This window comes from Xenopus laevis, chromosome 1L, assembly GCF_017654675.1.
Source record: "Xenopus laevis strain J_2021 chromosome 1L, Xenopus_laevis_v10.1, whole genome shotgun sequence".
Classification (NCBI taxonomy): Eukaryota; Metazoa; Chordata; class Amphibia; order Anura; family Pipidae; genus Xenopus; species Xenopus laevis.
Window position 1 is genome coordinate 98,938,793 of NC_054371.1, and position 19,990 is coordinate 98,958,782.

At 38.5% G+C, this 19,990-nt stretch overlaps 1 protein-coding gene across 1 annotated transcript in view; it reads left to right on the forward strand.

Moving 5' to 3' along the window:
• LOC108712074 (DNA-directed RNA polymerase II subunit RPB2) overlaps positions 1–19,757 on the forward strand; it is a 67,114-nt gene extending 47,357 nt beyond the window's left edge. Inside the window, exons 15-25 of the mRNA XM_018253944.2 lie at positions 1,790–1,988; positions 2,633–2,801; positions 6,559–6,655; positions 8,917–9,011; positions 10,076–10,326; positions 11,367–11,456; positions 12,033–12,140; positions 12,264–12,377; positions 12,799–12,959; positions 13,060–13,255; positions 19,081–19,757. Coding sequence (XP_018109433.1) covers positions 1,790–1,988; positions 2,633–2,801; positions 6,559–6,655; positions 8,917–9,011; positions 10,076–10,326; positions 11,367–11,456; positions 12,033–12,140; positions 12,264–12,377; positions 12,799–12,959; positions 13,060–13,255; positions 19,081–19,170 — 1,570 coding nt within the window. The 3' untranslated portion in view covers positions 19,171–19,757. The remainder of the gene's footprint in view (positions 1–1,789; positions 1,989–2,632; positions 2,802–6,558; positions 6,656–8,916; positions 9,012–10,075; positions 10,327–11,366; positions 11,457–12,032; positions 12,141–12,263; positions 12,378–12,798; positions 12,960–13,059; positions 13,256–19,080) is intronic.
• Positions 19,758–19,990: the final 233 nt, after the last annotated feature.

A 19,990-nucleotide genomic window follows, 5' to 3' on the forward strand; every position in this document is an offset into this window, starting at 1 on the left:
GTAATGTACTTATTGAAATGTGCGTATGGACTTGCTTATGTTTGAGAAGCTAACTGAATCTGAGACTTAATGAACATAGGAGTGTAATGTAATCACTGTATCACACAATTGTTTGTTTCTGTTAAACCAGGTAATTTGGAACAAAAGCTGCTACAAAGAGAGACCTTCTGGATATGGAGGCTCAACACTATTCTTTAACTATGTTTTCTGTAAACAAACGCATGTCTTTTCATTTTACAATGAAGGAGAATATAGATGAATGAAGAATAGAAAATCTTCCTTCTATATGTCCATGAAGATTTTTATATTTTTTTTTTTTTTCATCCAGGTCATGGTATATCTATTATAAGTAATTCTAAAACAACTGGACTTGCTGAGTAATCATCAAAGTTTCACTACTCATCCAAGTAGCTTCTTCAGTTCGACTGACTGCTGTGGGAATCCTCAGCATAATAACTCTTCCACTAATATACTTTTTGTAAAAAAAAATTGTTATTGACACTTCAAGGACCTGTTGTAACTGATGTTTTGATTTTGTATATTTGTTCTGGATAAACTTGGATATTCTAAACGGGAATATACATCTGTTAATTTAGACTATTACATGGATTGCACTTTGGACTATGTGCATCTGATTGTGTTTGTTTATGAATTAGATGATGTCTAAAAGGTACCTCGCCACATGCAGATACAGGTGAAGTATCAGTTATCCGGAAACCCATTATCCAGAAAGCTCTGAATTATGCAAAGGTCGTCTGCCATAGACTAAATTTTATCCAAATAATCCACATTTTTAAAAATGATTTCCTTTTTCTCTGTATTAATAAAACAGTTCCTTGTACTTGTTCCAAAGTAAGATAAAATTAATCCTTATTGGAAGCAAACCCAACCTATTGGGTTTATTTAATGTTTAAATGATTTAGTTGTAGATTTAAGGTATGAACTTCCTAATTACGGAAAGATCCATTATCTGTTAAACCCCAGGTCCCGAGCATTCTGGATAACATTTCCCATACATGTACTTTAGTAGGTCTCTATACACTGTATGGTAATGAAGTATTTGGGATCTCTATGGTGGGTTATCACATGAGGAAGTGCATTCTACTGTCCCAACGTTTGTTCCTATCTTGTGTGTCCTGAGCACTGCGATAAAATTGGCAACACCCTGCTGCAACTTTACAGGCCTAAGATAGTGGAGTGTGCTGAGAAGGAAAACTACTTGTCATGCTCAGTAGACCCTAGTATACAGAAATTTGCATACAAAATGAATATTTCCATTTTGCTACTGTGCTGCCTATAACATTCTGCTTAGAAAGAGTCAGCCATGGTCCCTTGTACAAGGTATGGGACAGAAGGTAATTAGAGTTTTTAGAACACAATATACTTGCGGCAGAACTTTTGCTTCTCCGTGCCAGGCTTTATCGAGTTGTGTTTCGTAAGTAAACCAAGCAAAGTCAAGTCATGGAGGAGAAGACTAAATGTGGTTTTATTATGTATTTTTATTGTTTTATTCTATTTTTTAGTTTCGTTATTTCTTAACTGCGAATACATCATTTAACATGTGTCTACAATGACTGTACCTTGAGCGCTCCCCTCTGCGTAGGAGAGCATTAGAGTGCTATATGTCAAAAACCCAGAATTGACTGTTACATTTTATATTTCTGGATATAAATATATTGAAAATAAAAGAAAAGTTAGCCTTGGCATGTCTCCTGCACCTGCTTTAGTGTGGCTTGTGTTTTGCAAATAAACTTGTTTAGATTTCTAGCAAATAACTGTTTTTATTCAGTTGGCAGGATCTTGTAGCTAGTGGTGTTGTGGAATATATTGATACACTAGAGGAAGAGACTGTTATGCTTGCTATGACACCAGATGACTTGCAGGAAAAAGGAGTGGCTTATTGTTCAACATACACACACTGTGAAATTCATCCCTCAATGATCCTAGGTGTCTGTGCTTCTATTATTCCCTTCCCTGATCATAACCAGGTGAGTGCCTGTTCTTGTGCATCATATGACTAATCCTTTTCCATTTCTTTCTGTCAAGGTGTTCATTCATCTGGATCATGATATGCAGTAACTAGTAGCGAGTTGCCTTAAGGAATTTAAAGGGGTGGTTCACCTGGAACTGTTCAGCCCAGAGCTGACTAGTGCAGAAATGTCCAAGGAAAACCACAAATATCAGCAAAGTTCTGTACTCTGCAGGTATATGCCAAATGAATCAGAAAGTTTATTCAATCACATGCAAAATCCAACATTTTGTTTTGCAGCGTGATCTTTCTCGTGGACATTTGTATCCACAAGTTTTGTTTGTGGATACTCTGGTACTTGACACTGGTTGTGCTGCAGTGACCAAAATATTGGGCTTTGCATGTCATTAAATAAACTTTCTTATTCATTTGTCAGACCTGTAGAGTGCAGTAATGTGGGGTGAGTGTAAATATAAAATTAACTAATATAAAATACATTTGCCCCCATGTGAAGTACGTTTTGCAGTAAAATATTTTGCTTTCAAGTCTGGTTGCTATGGGTTACTGAACCTGAACATAACTTGTCTTGTACTTGTTTACCAGCTTGCTTTCTAAGGATCAGTTTGCTTTTAATATAGACCATTGCAATTTTCTTTGTTTCAGTCTCCGAGAAACACATATCAATCTGCCATGGGCAAGCAGGCAATGGGTGTCTATATTACAAATTTTCATGTTCGTATGGATACCTTGGCACACGTTTTGTATTACCCCCAAAAACCTCTGGTAACTACAAGGTCAATGGAGTACCTGAGATTCAGAGAGCTTCCAGCAGGTAAGTTTTATAAGCTCTTCCAAATATTGTATTTGAACAATGCTTGTTTAGGCTTGAAGAATAAGTAGTGTGGGAGCTGTGTTTGCTGGCATGTCCAGGAATGTACTCCACCAGTGGCTGCACGATGCCCCAAAGAACAGCAAACTGATAAGAGTATGGAATTTCCCATTAACTTCATTTTGAGGTTTCTGAATACACCATATTTTTGATATTCTGTGAATGTTATATGAGCATACAAAATGTTGTGTTTTGTTTTTTTATTAAGGAGCATGTTTGACCTACATTACTGTACAGGTATGGTTCAGTTATCCAGAAAACTCTGGTTTACAGGGTGGTCATCTCCCATAGACTCCATTTTAAAGTGGAATGCCACAAAAACATAACTCAAATGTTTTTGAAAAGTAAACATAACTTCAAGCAACTTTGCAGACTTTTCATGATTTTCAATGGTTTCTGACAGTTCCCTAAGCCTAGCCCCCAGGCGGACTACATTGCTGAGCTGGCTGACTACTGTTACTTTGTATCAACAGCCAGTTGTCCTTAGCCTGCATCCTCCAAACCCCACAATTCCCTGCACACGTGATTTCAATAAGGAAAGGAACATCACAGTGTGATGCATTGTGGGTTTTGTAGTTCCTACTTGCTGCTGTAAGCTGTGGAAAAGTTGTTACAATTTGTAACATCAGTGTTTTAGTTCTTCCTTTTCCTGACAGGATTTCAAATGATGCAGAAAGAGAAGACAACTGGATTTAAGTATAGCAAATGGCATTTATTCATACTTTTTGAAGACATAGATAAATGTGATGGGTATAGTAGGTGTTTCTGTGTTATGTTGGCCTCTTTATCAAATTTTGGTTTGGAAGCCGGAGTTCCCCTTTAAGCAAATAATTCTAAACTTTAAAAAGTATTTCCTTTTTCTCTGCAATATAAAACAGAAACTTGTACTTGATACTAACATATAATGAATCCTTATTGGGGTCAAAACAGTCCTATTAGCTTAATTTAATGGTGGTTTTTAGTAGATCGGAATTATGGAAAACCCCAGGTCCTGCATAATAGGTTCCATACCTGTAATTGCGACTTTTGTGTTGTGTAGGTTTTTGTTTAAAGCAAAAACAATTGCTGTATAATTTCCAGTTAATTGTGTTGTGTAGTGTTATGTCACCTTTTACAAAAACCACACTTTACAAATGTCAAAAGGTCACTTGGCAGTTAGCATGCAATTTCATATCAAATTGGCTTGAAGTGTCAAGGATAAAAATGATTCAATTCTGGCACTTCCACAGGTTCTATATGACCACACCCAGATTGTACTTAATAAACCCAGTGCTGATCGTCATATGCCCCAAATGTAAACACTCCCCCGCAAATTATATATACCAAGGGAGTATTTATTAACATTGCAACAAACCTCACCTGGTATGTTGCCCATAGCAACCAATCTGATATTTGCTTAATTTTTCTAACTGTAAAATCGAAGTGCTGATTGATTGGTTGTTATGGGCAACATCATCGGTGATGTTTATTTCCAATGTTCCAATAAATATGCCCCTTAGTGTGGAACTGCCCTTGCATACAACAGTTCTGAGCACAAGTAGCAGAGGTCAACAGTCAAACCCTGTCTCCTTTTTATCTGTTGGATCCCCTTATTTTTTCTCCTTAATCAAGTATCAGAAAAGGCTCCTACAAAAGTAGAACAAGCTCTTCTGGTATTCCTTTTTATTTTAGCCAAGTATCTTATATTGGAAGTCAGACCTACCCCTAAAATTTTATTGAAAAAACATGGTAAATTCTGATATCCCCATGTACAAGTTAAGATACCTGCAAAGAGTTTGCCCTCAAGAATTCAAAAAAATATGCCCCCTCGCCATGGCAGGATGGAAAAGCATGTTAGCTAATAAATACACACAATTATTATAAAAAAAACGTTTATTTAATAATTTTAAGGACACAGCTTTAAGCAGTACAGTGCATATTCTAAAAAAAACTCTCCATGTACCGTATATACTAGAGTATATAAGCAGAGGTACCTAATTTTACCTACAAAATCTAGGAAACCGTATTGACTCGAGTATAAGCCGAGGGTGAGAAATGCATTTTAGGACATCTTCAGCAGAACACACGCTCCTGATCCTGACTGTGTGCAGGTGCCAGTGAACTGCGCACAGTGGGGGCTGAAGCTGAAGGAGGACTGTAGAGAATGAGGTTGAACATAGTTGTGTGGCCAGAACAGATGTGACAGGAAAATTGCAGCAAGTTCTACTCCGCACGCACTCACCTCCACGGTCTGTCCCAGCTCCAGATCAAATCCCACACACACAGCGTGCAGCCAGGCGGCGAAGTGATCCCAGGGAAGTGCTAAGGGATTCCTTGTCACTTCTCATGTCCCATCCATCCCTGGAACTGACTCCTCTCCCTGCTCAGTCTCCCCCCACCCCGCTCAGTCTCAATAACCAGCCACAATAAACACGGACACCTCCCGCGTCACACGCACAAGCCAGGAGACATCCCCACTACCTGATGATGCAGTGAAGCCGTCAGAGAAGCGGACTTCCGCCAGGATATGGGTGAGAGAGCAGGAGCTCCTGAAGCGCAGCCTTTCGGTTTCACAGCCTTTCAGGTATTGACTCGCGTATATGCCGAGTGAGAGTTTTTCAGCACATTTTGGGTGCTGAAAAACTCTGCTTATACTCGCGTATATACGGTACTTCCACAGGCAATGAATACAACAAGCAAATGACTTATTGTACTCTAAATCACAGGCATCAGTATTAACAGATTTCCAGGTATGAGACAAATTACCATGTGGCTCATAATGCAATGTGCAACGAGGGGTCGAACATCGGCTGTGGTATAGGAGTCAAGCAAGGGACTCCTAAATGTATTTATTTATTTTTTTTTTTTTTTAAAAGCTGCCCTGGTGGGAGACCTAGCTTTGATCTGGGGCAGTAGGTTGTCCACCAAGCCCAGTAAGCTAATTTCAGGTGTGCACAAATAAGGAAAAGCCATGTGTTCCAAGTATCTAACCACTGCCCTCCAGGATTTCTGGACAGTCGGGTCCACCTTATATGTAGGATGGAAACATCTGTTAGATTTATCAAATAGATTTATTCTGAATGAATCAGATAGGAGATCCCCCATATAGCAAATTTGTGCATTCGTCACATTGGTCATCGACCAAACTTGGAAGCTGCTGATGACATCTGCTGTGGTAAATGGTGGGGAACCCAGGGTTAATTGTAATTGTAATTTTTTTGTGCTCTGAGTCTCAAAGGATCAGCTTCACTAAAGGGGTGATATAGTGTGGTGCCAGGGAGGAGAACTGGGCACTGAAGAATGGCGGAGCTGTAGCTACTTAAAAAACTGCAAATCAGCCTTGCTTAGTTTGACCTTTAGTTATTTAGTATGGGAATTTCAAGTCCTAGAGGACATTCCCGAAGCGCTAGAGACTCGGATTGGGCCAGTAAGAAAAATCCTGAATATCTTTAAGATGAGCTTAATTAGAGTTTCTCTTTAGTTTCTCTTTAGTGGAAGAAATTGAAAGGGTATAGGAGCAAGGTATAGGGGCTTGCATCCCACTATAACATATTTTAATTTAAATATGAAATTTAACATATATTTTATGCGTTTTAGTATATAGGTATGCAGGTTAATAGACAACTCTTTTACCGCTATGAATATATGTGTAGTTTGTGGGAGGGAAAATCCTGAAGTATATGGAATCTGCTTTATATTTCTAAATTTTTCTTTTTTTTAGGTATAAACTCCATTGTAGCTATTGCTTCTTATACTGGATATAATCAAGAAGATTCTGTTATTATGAATCGTTCTGCTGTTGACAGAGGATTTTTCAGGTATTTGCTTGTTTGAAAAAGCTTTGATCTGGAATCACTCGAGTTACAACCTAACAGATTTATTCCTTTATTTTAACATTTGCGTGTTTTATTTTCAACACAAGCACTCCACTTTTTAAACCAGTGTATGCATTTTGATTTAATTTATGTTTTATTATACTCTACTCTGCTCTTTGCACTCCAAAAATCTTTTGGTCACAGAAGCAGTCTTGTAAGGTAGGTAATACGCACTGGAAGTTAGAAGACCACACACCCATCTTCAAAATGAACTCTTTAAATAAGGCTTTTGCTAAAACAAATTTTTATCTTTTCTTTTAAAAGGCAAGTCAACCCCCAGAATAAAAAACATAATTCTAAGCAACATTCCAATATACACTTATTAAAAATTGTCAGTGCTTTTAAAGTAAAACCAATTGCTATTTAAAGCAGCATTTGCTCCTGGTTATTACTAAAACAATATTGCAAAAGTCTTTGCTCCCAGCTGACTTGTCTTACATTGTATCAACAGTCTCAGCCACCAGGGCAGAGAATAGAAGTGGACAGAGAAACACTGCTTTCAATAGCAATACATGCATGTATAACAATAATTCAAAAAACATAGACACATAGACAAGTTGCGTAGAATTAGTTTCTTTTATTACGCTTAAAGTTATTTTTTGGGTTGCCGTTCCCTTTTAATGAAGAAATATCTTCTTTTTTTTTTTTTCTGGCACTATAGTGGAAAATTAACCTCATTTTACTTTAGCACTTACCAATGCCACAGAGCACAAGAGGAGCTGCTAAAACGGATTACCTGTCCACTGAGCAACCCCTAATAATGAATGAAGTGTTGCTGCTTAGAGAGGGGTTTGTTTGTTCACAGGTAGACGGGGAGCTCTGAACAAATTGCCCTGTTCACTGAAATAACCCAACTTTCAGAGTAAAATAAAGATGGCTATCATCAGTCCAAATACACCCAACCACCATATTATAATAGGTTGGTTAGATTTGTAGCTAATCGTTAAAAACATCTTATGCTCCCAACAATTCTGCCTTAAAGGTGGTTGTATAACTCGGGTGCATGAATAAGTCGCAGCAGCTACTACATTGTATGGAAAGCTGAGAGACATAAATCTTCTTCTCACTACAATGACTCTCATCAGCTCTTGACACCCTTGCTCCTTCCACCACCCATCACAATCAACCAGCTAAACCCCAACCCTGGCACACTAGCTTAACGCTATAGTAGATCAGCTGAACGCCAGTAGAGACACAGTTTCCAAAGTCACAAGCTTACCCTGCCTTCATCCTTTTCAAGTTTACACTCTCCTGCTACAATCAAGCTCTCTCAATAGCTAAACAGCTACTGTATACTTCTCTTCTCTATCCTCTAAACTCTTTGCCACATATCTCCCTGCTGTGTCACCAGCCCTCCACCCATTACTGTAACTGCTGAAGACAGTGCTCATTTCATTAAGGACCACATTAATCTCATTATACTGAGCATACCACTTGATGATCTCAAATTAAATTGCAGTACAGTCACATCCACTTTACACTCTTTTACCCCTGCAGTGATAGATGGAGTTGGCAAATTTCTAGTCTGCTCAACCCCCATAACCTGCTCTTGACCCCATAACTTCTCACCTCTTTTACCCAATTTCTGATACTCATCCCTGCACTTACCCACATATTTAACCTTTCACTGCCTACTGGTACTTTTCCATACAAACAAGCACTAATCACTTCCATCCTCAAAAAGCCTTCCCATGATCCCAGCTCTCACACCAACTTTTTTCCAGTTTACTTTCTTCTGTTTACATAGAAATGCTGGAAAGACGTGTTTACAACTTCTTGCTCCAGCGTCTCATTTATAGCTCCCTTTTCAATCCACTGCAATCTGATTTCCGCCCACCACACTCAACAGGAACTGCACTGAACAAAGTAACCAATGATCTTCTCCTGGCACAATCTAAAGGTCTAGTTCATACTCCTTCTTATAGATCTTTCTGCAGCTTTTGAAAAAGTTGACCGTTTAATTAGACAGGATTGGGGTTAACAGCCTTGGGTCCTCTTGGAATAACTGCTCAGTGGCTGCTCTATATTAGAACTTGACATGCTCTCACTGTCCAAGGTTGCACTCCTCGCCTAGATGTTTTCTTAAAATAAGGTAACTGTGGAAGGTGTTCTCTTTCGTGAAAAGACGGCATACATTTTGGTTTAATGTGGTTTGCATTCCTCTATTGAAAAAAGTGCAAAGATTAATCCCTTACTCTAAACAGATCTGTGTTCTACCGGTCATACAAAGAGCAAGAGTCCAAAAAGGGATTTGACCAGGAAGAAGTTTTTGAGAAACCAACTCGTGAAACGTGCCAAGGTAAGAAATCTGCATTTGAATATTTTTTATCGTTTGTTAGACATTTCATAAAGTATTATAGCTTTTTGAAAAATCCAAATAACTGAACCCCATTGCAAAATCTGCGACACTTTTGCAGATACTCGTATCCTCATTACTTAAAACAATGTTTCAGGTGTGCATGTAGTCTTAAGAGTAGCACCACAACTCATCTCGCTCATCCCTGTGATCTCATAAACTGGGGACTCGCAACCCCTGCCTACACACATTCATGCCGCCAATAATAAAAAAAAAATTATTCCATGCTCTAAATACAATCACAGAGTTACCAGAAAAGAACACGTTTATTGAATAGAATGCATTGTTCACTCTACTTCTCTATGTTGGTTGTGTTGCCAAACAGTGCTTTCTTTTAGTGTTGCTTTTAGTGTTTCTTTTGAGTGCCTTCAGATAAGCCGTTAAAGAGTATATGGGACATTGTTCATCACCTGTCGTACCCCCAAGGGATTAAAGAGTTCTAAAGTCCTTTATTAAAGATGCATTAATTGCTAGCACTAAATTAACTACCTTTTGAAATGTATGTCTGCAGGTTTCTTCTATATTGTTTGCCGTCACCCTTTGAAATTCAGCAGCTGCTGGTTGTCCTGCTTGTAGGTAACTGTTGAGCTGCCACTCAGATGCTCAACTGTTGAACAAGACTCAAGGTTTGTCCAACTCTCACATATATAAATACGTTAAGAAAATGCTGCCCCCTGGCACTAGGGAGTAGGACAGCCAGTAGCTGCTGAACTTCGAGGGGGTTTGCGATCAAGACAGAGAAGAGAAAGAGGCAGAAATTATTGCATGTACCTCAAAGCAGGTACAAAATTTCCCTTTAACTGAATGTGCATTATGCTTGCACTTTATCTTGTGATTTTAAATCTGTACTGCTAACATAACTAATACAATAATGATTTCACTATCTTTAGTTATGAAATACAAAATTGGATCATTGAAATTGATCCTAAATTAATTTCATATCAGAATTTCACCTAAAATTCTCAAGATGTTTATTTCACAATTTTGGTGAATTCTTGCCCCAACAGGAATGAGGCATGCTATCTATGATAAACTAGATGATGATGGCTTGATAGCACCCGGTGTACGTGTGTCAGGGGATGATGTAATCATTGGCAAGACCGTAACTCTGCCTGAAAATGAAGATGAATTAGAAAGTACTAATCGCCGTTACACCAAGAGAGACTGTAGCACTTTCCTACGTACTAGCGAAACTGGAATTGTTGATCAGGTCATGGTGACCCTTAATCAAGATGGATACAAGTTCTGTAAAATAAGGGTAAGCTTCACACGAAATGTATATTTTGGAACATCTTAATGATTGCAGTCTCAGCATGATCCAGAGGCATCTTTAAAGTGGTCCTTAAACCAAACCCAGTTTTTGCATAATGAATGAAAATACAATTCATAGCAACTTTCCAATATACATAAATTAACAGTAAATATATTTCTAATGGGGTTATTGACATGAAATCATATGGCGCTGTCATGGCATACCTGGATTGACATGGTACCCAAAGTGAAGCACCATTGGTGGCAGTCAACCACATCATGCATTTGACAGACACAAAACATGGCCATATTTATTTATTTATGGAGTTCAAAATGGTAGGAATACCCACAATCCTAATTTCTCCTTGGTGCCCGAGACAAGCCTGCTTAGCGGATCTGGTTCATTTATTGACAGATCAGCTAGGGGCTCTACCCAAGACCAGGGTACTTCATAACTTTGCAAAGCTATTTCTGAAAAGGCAAGATCATATAATTCTAGATCTTGGAAAATGTTTCTAAAGAAGTCCAGGTAGCATAAAGTTATGATGTTTTTGCCTTTTCAGGAACTGCTTTTGGCAAAAAAGTGTTGCAGGCAGCAGTAGGACATAAATAGCCCTGCATAATCCATTGTTTTGGGCGTGGGAGAATACTAATTCTACCAGTCCACACCTTTTCAGGAGCCTTTGGGACATCCCCAGCCATCCTGCAGTTGAGGCCTTACTTAGAAAATTAGATTTTCTTATTTGAAAAATCTTTCTTGTTAGGCCTTTGTCAGTGCAGCATACCATCCATTTTAGAGGTTTTTTTTTTGTTTTGTTTTTTGCTTCTCATAACTTACTTAGGCTTATTCCAAAAGTGGAGGATGATGTAGAGACTCGAAGGAAGATTGAAAAAGTTCTTTCAGTCTTTGTCCTGCCTTCAAAGAGGAACAACCTTAACCCCAGTTGTGCTGCACTGACAGTATAGCCCTACTAGAAGAAGATTTTAACGTAAGAAAAAGTCTGATTGTATTAACTAATGAATAACTTTTTTTCTGCTCAATTTCAGGTACGTTCAGTTAGAATTCCTCAGATTGGAGATAAATTTGCCAGCCGACATGGACAGAAAGGTACCTGTGGTATTCAGTACAGGCAAGAGGTAATTTTTATTTTTCTTATGTATGCAGGGACTACAAAAGAAACATTGCTGTTAATGAACCTCAATAACAAAAGTGCTCAGCTACGCATATCTGACCGACCACTGATATTAAAATATGTAGTTCAGCTTGGGGTTTTTCTTGCAATAGTACCTGCTATCTCCAAAAAGCTTCATTACAGGAAGGCCATCTCCCATGACTCCATTTTAATGAAATAATCCTATAATCCTGTGTTTTTTTTTTTTTTTGTTTTTTTTTATTATATCCCTTTTCTGTAAAATAAAACCGTACATTGTGCCTGATTCCAACTAAGATATAATTCATCATTATTGGAGTAATAACGATGTTGCTGGGCTTATTTAACATTTTAATGTTTTTTTTAGTGGACTTAAAACCTAAAGATCCAAATTACGGAAATACCCCCCCCCCCCAGGTCCTAAGCATTCTGTATACCAGGTCCCAAGGTCCCAGCAGTCTTTATTAAAATCTGCATTAAAGTATTTTTATTTTATTTGTCACTCAAATACAGTAAAGAACAAGTGAGTTATCTACTGAAGGCTTTATCATTTTTATTTTAGGACATGCCTTTTACTTGTGAAGGCATTACACCTGATATTATCATCAATCCTCATGCAATTCCTTCTCGTATGACAGTTGGACACTTGATTGAATGTCTGCAAGGGAAGGTAATTTTGAAGTTGTTGCATTTTGTGTCCTAGGTAATGTTGAAATCTTGTCTATTTTTAACTTGAAGTTACAATTTATAAGCTTAGAAGGAGAATATGGTTTTGTTTTTTTATACTTTTTAGGTATCTGCAAACAAAGGAGAAATAGGTGATGCAACACCCTTCAATGATGCTGTAAATGTTCAAAAAATTTCGAATCTGTTATCTGATTATGGATATCATCTTAGAGGAAATGAGGTAAGACAGTTATGGATTATAACTCAATCTTATAATCAATCACAGGTTTTATCTTGCTGTGAGACTGCACAATTAAAATGTAGTTTTTTGCATTAAAGGAGGATGTTTTTCCCCATAAAAAGATGAGAGCATGTTGCTCTAAAATATATTTTTTAACCTAAATATTTTATAGCTCCTAACAGCATCTATAAGAGAGGAAGCCTTTTTAACTCAACAACTAACCTAGATTTCAACAAAAATACCATGAAATTGATATTGTACATAGCATAACCTCCCCAATATTTCATGAAAAATGTTAGTTTTTTTACTCTATTGCTTACATTATCTTGATTTAGTATAAATCATTAAATGTTTTTCAAAATGTTATTCTTAAAAAATAATTGGATCACCTCTTTTATTTTATTTTTGCGGTCAAATTTAGGTTCTGTACAATGGATTCACTGGACGAAAGATCACATCGCAGATCTTCATTGGGCCAACCTATTACCAGAGATTAAAGCACATGGTGGATGATAAAATTCATTCCCGTGCAAGAGGTCCTATTCAGATTTTGAATAGACAACCCATGGAAGGTAGATCCCGGTATGTGCTACTCTTTTCTCTGAAATGTTTTAATACACTTGCAGTACATTTACAAATCACTGTCCATTTGCTTGATCTGTTCAAAACGTTATCCCTGCAGTGATGGAGGTCTACGTTTTGGAGAAATGGAACGTGATTGTCAAATAGCCCACGGAGCAGCACAGTTCCTAAGAGAAAGGTTGTTTGAAGCTTCTGATCCTTATCAAGTTCATGTCTGCAATCTCTGTGGTTTGATGGCAATTGCCAATACCAGAACCCATACATATGAATGTAGGGGATGTCGGAACAAAACGCAGGTAATTGTGTAGAATCACTTAAAAATTTGCATAGCTGCATATTTCAGGGTAATGTATTTGCCTACTGTATTTTTTTTATATAAGGTTTGAATATGCAACTGTGGGAAGCATTTGAGTCAGCAAGGGACAGCATCCCTGTGGCTCTCCTGGATGTTTTGAGGTTAAAAGATGTGCAAGTACAAAAAAGGGGGGTTGTGGGTGCACTCCTAAGTCCATATAAAAACACATTTAAGTACAATAAACACGTCTAAATAATTTTTTGTTGAAAAGTTATGATGTGCAACAGAATATTAAAATATATTCACACACAATGAGGTAGGGTTGGTTTGAGCCAGTTCCATTAAACAAACATCAACTAAGTAAGCCCACATTCTGTGCCAGTGTGTTCCACCTGTAGTCCAGGGAACAAAGTAACTTGGGCATACTTCACAAACCTCTCTAATTAAATACCCTCTCAATTAAAAAAAATGGAGCCAAGAAATAACCCAATTAACCAATGTAAACAAACCAGGCACCACGATAAAACATCATACAATAAAAAAACAGGACAGCCCAACAAGCTAGAGCAGAAAAAAGATATACAGTAGTTAAAGGAGAAGGAAAGGTGTTGAAAGATAATACCTTCAATAGTATGGCCACTTGTGCCTCCTGAACCGCTATAATATAGCAGTTAATCCATATGGCATTCTTTATCCTGCTACAGTTCTTGAAAATAAGCACTGTATTCTTCAGAACGCCGTCGCCATATTCAAACCGGTTACGTCCCTTTGACCCCGTTGCGTCATAATTTCCTAAGTTGCCCAATACTTAAACTGTAATGCTGTTTGCAGTTGCTAAAACTCTCTTCCTGGATAGCTTTGCTCCTTCAGATGCACAGTGTTGTCCTAGAAACAATAGTGGAGCGATCCGATCGGACAATATGATCAAGTGGGCGGTGCCAACGGAGTCAAGAATTTGGCTAAATACGCAAATGCAGAAAAGTAAAGTCAGGAAGAGCTCTGCTGTGCAAGGCGTATGCCTTTGTCCCGGGAAATCTCTGTTAGGGGAGAAATGGAAGCAGTGCTGGATTGTTACTGGTACTGCGCTGCAAGACTCTACTTTGCCATTTCTTGGGCAAACAGGATGCTGAGCTGGGGCAAACTATACAAATGTTACAAACTATATATTAGCACCAAAAAATCGTGGCGAACAACTGGACACCAATAGTAATAAGTGACCGTTCATTCGCCACAAAGCAAGCCAATTCAGGAAGTGGTAACACTAGAAAAGTAGCAACATATAAATTAAAACGTAACTTTTACTGTTTTGCTGTTAAAAAACACGCTCTCTGAAGTACACACCCACTGGCCAACCAATCCGTCGGCAGTGCTGGACAATGTCCTTAAAATTGACATATAATTAAAAATATATTAAGCGCAAGGTGTATCGGTGGGGTCTCTAAGAGACATCACTGGTTGTTATAAATATATATTCTAACCCTCCCAGATACAGGGAGACCACAACCGCCCGCTCCCTCCCTTCCAAGCAGACTCCCCCGTGCAAAACCTGCCTATCTACGTCGGGACTGCGTGGGAGCTAAGCACTCCACCGTCCACCTATGCCCGCCCTATGCGTTTCGCCGATGCACTCGGCTTCGTCAGGGGCATAAGTGATGAGTGCGTTTCTCTGCCAAGTTTAAATAGCCAGTTTGAAAAGTCCGGGTACTCGAAGTCTCGCGATGATTCGGCCGTGACTTCCGGATTGGTCACGTGACATTGCGGTTGTCACAGCAACGATACACACGATCATCTCGCGTCTCTCATATTTTGTACGCTGAAAGTTCTGATCATCCACAGTTGGGAGCCATCATTTTATGCTGATATAAGTTTAATGCTGATATATATTGTTAATTTAAATAATTCTAACTAACTAAAGTCACGTAAATGGAAGAAATTTAATCGTGACAAAACTGATTTTGCAACAGGCAAAATATACAGCACTGACTTTGGCTCGCAGTCCAGTTTAGTTAATTCTAAAAGTCTCCCATCTTTCTCTGATTACACATCAGAAAGCGATGTCAGTGAAGGAGCAGCTGCCCTCACAAGACCAATTAACCACAGAAAAAAGTCCACCCATGAGCGGAGCAAGACAGCAAGCCCGCCATTGTTTTCCTCATCAGGTAGTTCCTCAACTCCGATGACTTTTTTAGAACAACGGCAATTGGGGGGAAAAAGGGAGGGGGAGATTGAGAGACAGAAAAAGTTGGGGTTATCGATTCAACAAGTAACCGGCACTGACACACTGCAAATTTTTAATTTATCCAAGTGCAACCTGACCAAACACCAATTGACAGCACTACAAAAGGGTCTGTCATTCTCCCCAACCAGTTCTTTCAATACCTTTAACTGGATAAAGGATTTGCATCTTTTTGGGAGAAAATTACTGCTACACAAACACTTTTTTTAAAGGAGAAAAAACAGGAAAGCTGGTCAGTTGAGGAATAAAAAGCGTTACAGGACTTGTGCTATCTCCTAGCTGACAATGAGCATTATAGAAATAATATAGAGGGTCCATTTACTAATTTAAGACCAAAAAGCACCTTTACCCCCCCTAATGCTTTGTGTCCCAAGGTAGAAATCTTCATTGAAAGCTGTGTCAAAGACTTGAGGGCACTGCAGTTATCTAGGAGCTCAATAGGACATTATCAAAGCAATCTATCATTCAAAGAACGACAGGGCCTAAAGGATTTAGCCAATAACTCTGACATAACGATCAAATCAAGTGATAAAGGGGGCAATATTGTCATCAATGACAGCACTTCCTATGTTAAGGAGTGTAAACGCCTACTACGTAAATGACACTAGCTGTTACATTCAACTCAGTAGTGATCCAACCAAAACTTTTCAGTTTAAATTAACTTTGATTCTAAAATCTGGCCGAGAGAGAAATCTCCGATTATTCCCACCTTTTACACGATTCCGAAAATTCATAAAAATGCCCAGTCACCACCAGGACGCCCTATAGTTTCGGGAATAGGCAGTCTCACTGAACCATCAAGCATGTACATTGATACTGTACTAAAACCCTTTGTTGTCAGCCTCCCCTCCTTCATCCAGGATACAATGGACGCATTGCGTTATTTAGATGGTGTCAATTTAGGGGACAATCAATGGCTTGCATGTTTGGACATAGAATCACTGTATACAAGCATTTTACATAAGGGTTGGCATTAAAGCAGTTGAGGAAACCCTGAAGCAGAGGGGTCGACAATACAACGACCACAATATTTTTGTGGTGGAACTATTAGACTACATATTAAAGCATAACTATTTCACCTTCAATAATAAATATTACCACCAACAGAGGGGCACAGCGATGGGCAGTAGCTGTGCCCCCACATATGCCAACTTATATTTGGGATGGTGGGAGCGAAATTTTGTATTCAGTGAGGAGTTGATAGAAAACACACAAAACATTTCCCTATGGTTGCGCTACATTGACGATGTAGTGGTAATCTGGTCAGGCACTCAAAAAAGCTTTAATGAATTTGTTGACAAACTCAATACTAACACAATTTGAGAGTAACCTCTGAGATAAACAAAAATACTATCAACTTCCTAGATATAAGGATTTATCGGGGTCCTGATAATGAACTCAAAACAACGGTTTACAGAAAACAGACCGCCACTAATAGCCTATTATATGCCAACAGTCAACATCCCCGAAGCACCATCAAAGGAATCCCTACTGGTCAATACTTACGAATAAGAAGGCTGTGTAACACCTTAGAAGATTTCAAATTGGAATCTAAAAAATTGTATGAAAGATTCAGGGAAAGAGGCTACAGCCACAATTCTCTGAAAAAAGCATATAAAATAGCACTGGCCAAGGATAGGAATTCACTCCTGGTGCCCCAAAAACAAATTTCTTCTAATAAACAAAAGGATAATAAACAAATCAGACTCCTAGGGGATTTCAGCAGAGAACACAAAGATATCACCCTAATATTGTCCAAACATTGGCATATCTTAGAACAAGACAGGGATCTAAAACAAATAATAGGGGACAGACCCTTGATAACTTTCAGGAGAAGCAGGAATATTGGAGATCAATTGACACATAGCCATTACCAAACCCCCATGAACACCACATGGTTAACAAACAAAACGAAGGGTTGTTATAAATGTGGTACCTGCATGGCATGCCCATTTATACAAAAGACTACCTGCGTCACAGGGAGGCTGGACATTGCCAATTTCAAAATATCACAGTTCATTAACTGTAAAACAGTGGGTGTTGTGTACATCATGAAGTGTGCTTGCGGAAAACATATGTGGGGAAAACCAGGAGGGAATTGAGAAGACGGATTCTCGAACATGTGGGAGATGTTAAAAATAATCGCAACACAACTGTTGCCACCCACATCAATGAAATCCATAATGGTGACACAGGTGTCATGAAATTCTTTGGTGTGGAACATTTTAAATCTACTTCCCGAGTGGGCGATGCAGATAGGAAACTATTGGAGTGTGAAGCCAAATGGATCTATTGGCTAAATAGCAAGGCTCCGAATGGTCTAAACGAAGGCTTTACCTTCAGTACTTTCATCGCACTACCGCGGATGCCCCTGAGTAATAATACATCTAATTATCTATACTAATGAGGTCCGCCACTGAACAGTAAAGAGTACCGCACTGTTCATCAATAGGTTTAAACACTCATACATTAAACAAAAATTTGCTCTTTGGATTCGTGATTAATCTTGTCAAATTTTCCCCAAAAATCATTTCTTTGCTGCGTTGAATCTCTTTAAAGAGTAGCTGCAATACTGGATAACACATGACAAAGAAACCTACTACAAACAAAAAAACGGCTTGAAAAGCAGCAAAGGTTTATTTAAATTAACAATATATATCAGCATTAAACTTATATCAGCATAAAATGATGGCTCCCAACTGTGGATGATCAGAACTTTCAGCGAACAAAATATGAGACGCGAGATGATCGTGTGTATCGTTGCTGTGACAACCGCGATGTCACATGACCAATCCGGAAGTCACGGCCGAATCATCGCGAGACTTCGAGTACCCGGACTTTTCAAACTGGCTATTTAAACTTGGCAGAGAAACGCGTTCATCACTTATGCCCCTGACGAAGCCGAGTGCATCGGCGAAACGCGTAGGGTGGGCATAGGTGGATGGTGGAGTGCTTAGCTCCCATGCAGTCCCGACGTAGATAGGCAGGTTTTGCACGGGGAAGTCTGCTTGGAAGGGAGGGAGCGGGCGGTTGTGGTCTCCCTGTATCTGGGAGGGTTAGAATATATTCTTATAACAACCAGTGATGTCTCTTAGAGACCCCACCGATCCACCTTGCGCTTAATATATTTTTAATTATACAGTATGTCAATTTTAAGCACATTGTCCAGCACTGCCGACGGATTGGTTGGCCAGTGGGTGTGTACTTAAGAGAGCGTGTTTTTTAACAGCAAAACGTAAAAGTTACGTTTTAATTTATATGTTGCTACTTTTCTAGTGTTACCACTTCCTGAACTGGCTTGCTTTGTGGCGAATGAACGGTCACTTATTACTATTGGTGTCCAGTTGTTCGCCACGATTTTTTGGTGTTGAATTCACAGTTGTGTTACAAGCTTGCAGTGTAGTGGAACACATGTACTGAATTAAGCTCAACTATTCCTCTTTTTTGATAAACTATATATTAGGGCTGAGCAAAAACAATGATACAGTACATTAGAAAATATTACTAAGATCATAGTGCAAGTGACTCTTAACTTCTGTCTTTCATCTCAAATGGCTTACGTATCTAATAACATATTGTTTCTATTTTAGATATCTTTGGTGCGAATGCCCTATGCCTGCAAGCTTCTGTTTCAAGAATTAATGTCAATGAGTATTGCTCCACGCATGATGACCTCATAATACATTTGTTTTTTTATGTTTATTGCATCAAAAATGTGATTTGAAGTTGTCTTTTACTGTAGAATATAAAAATTAATTTTGTACACAAATCCTTGTAGTTTGATTGAAGAATGCTTTTGAAATACTTTTACAAAGGGTGAATTAAATGTATTTGCTTAGGACATTTGCTCTGCCATCTTCCTTCTGGTTTTTGGAACAAAAGAACTTCAGTACCTAAAAGTTACAGAAGTTTCTTTGTTTCAAAAGCCTGTTCAGGTAAAATGGCTAAACTCTATGTAGGGTTATCTTAAAGATTACTCGTGCTGAAAGTAATGCTAGAAACACAAATAAGCTAGGGAGGGCCAACCTTGTCGTTGGTATGGCGGCTAAGCATTTTTTTTATCATACATTTGTCAAAAATAGGTTAACCACAAAATGTAAGTATTAATGGAGAAATACTGGTAAGGCCTGGAAAAGTGCATTGAACTAATCAGTCTTGTGTGTCTGGAACAACTTTGGCTAGAGCAGGATGCTATTTCACAGTACCTGTAATTTACTTTGGATGCTTACACAATACCTGTATATTAAAGGACTTGTGAAAATGTGAAGTGGGTGATGAAACCATCTTGTTTCTATGTTTAACCTTTGCACTTTTACAACCGTCCCTGAGATGAGTAGGATTTGGTTAGCTGGCAGTCCCTGTAAGGAAAAAAAGTGTGTGTTGGCTTTGCTAGCGTTGCTCTTTCATCTTTATCTAAACAGAATTTTTGATTGACGCATTAAAAGGGTTCTCTACCTATAACCTTGTTTTGCATTATGCAAAGAAATAAGAGTTAGTAAC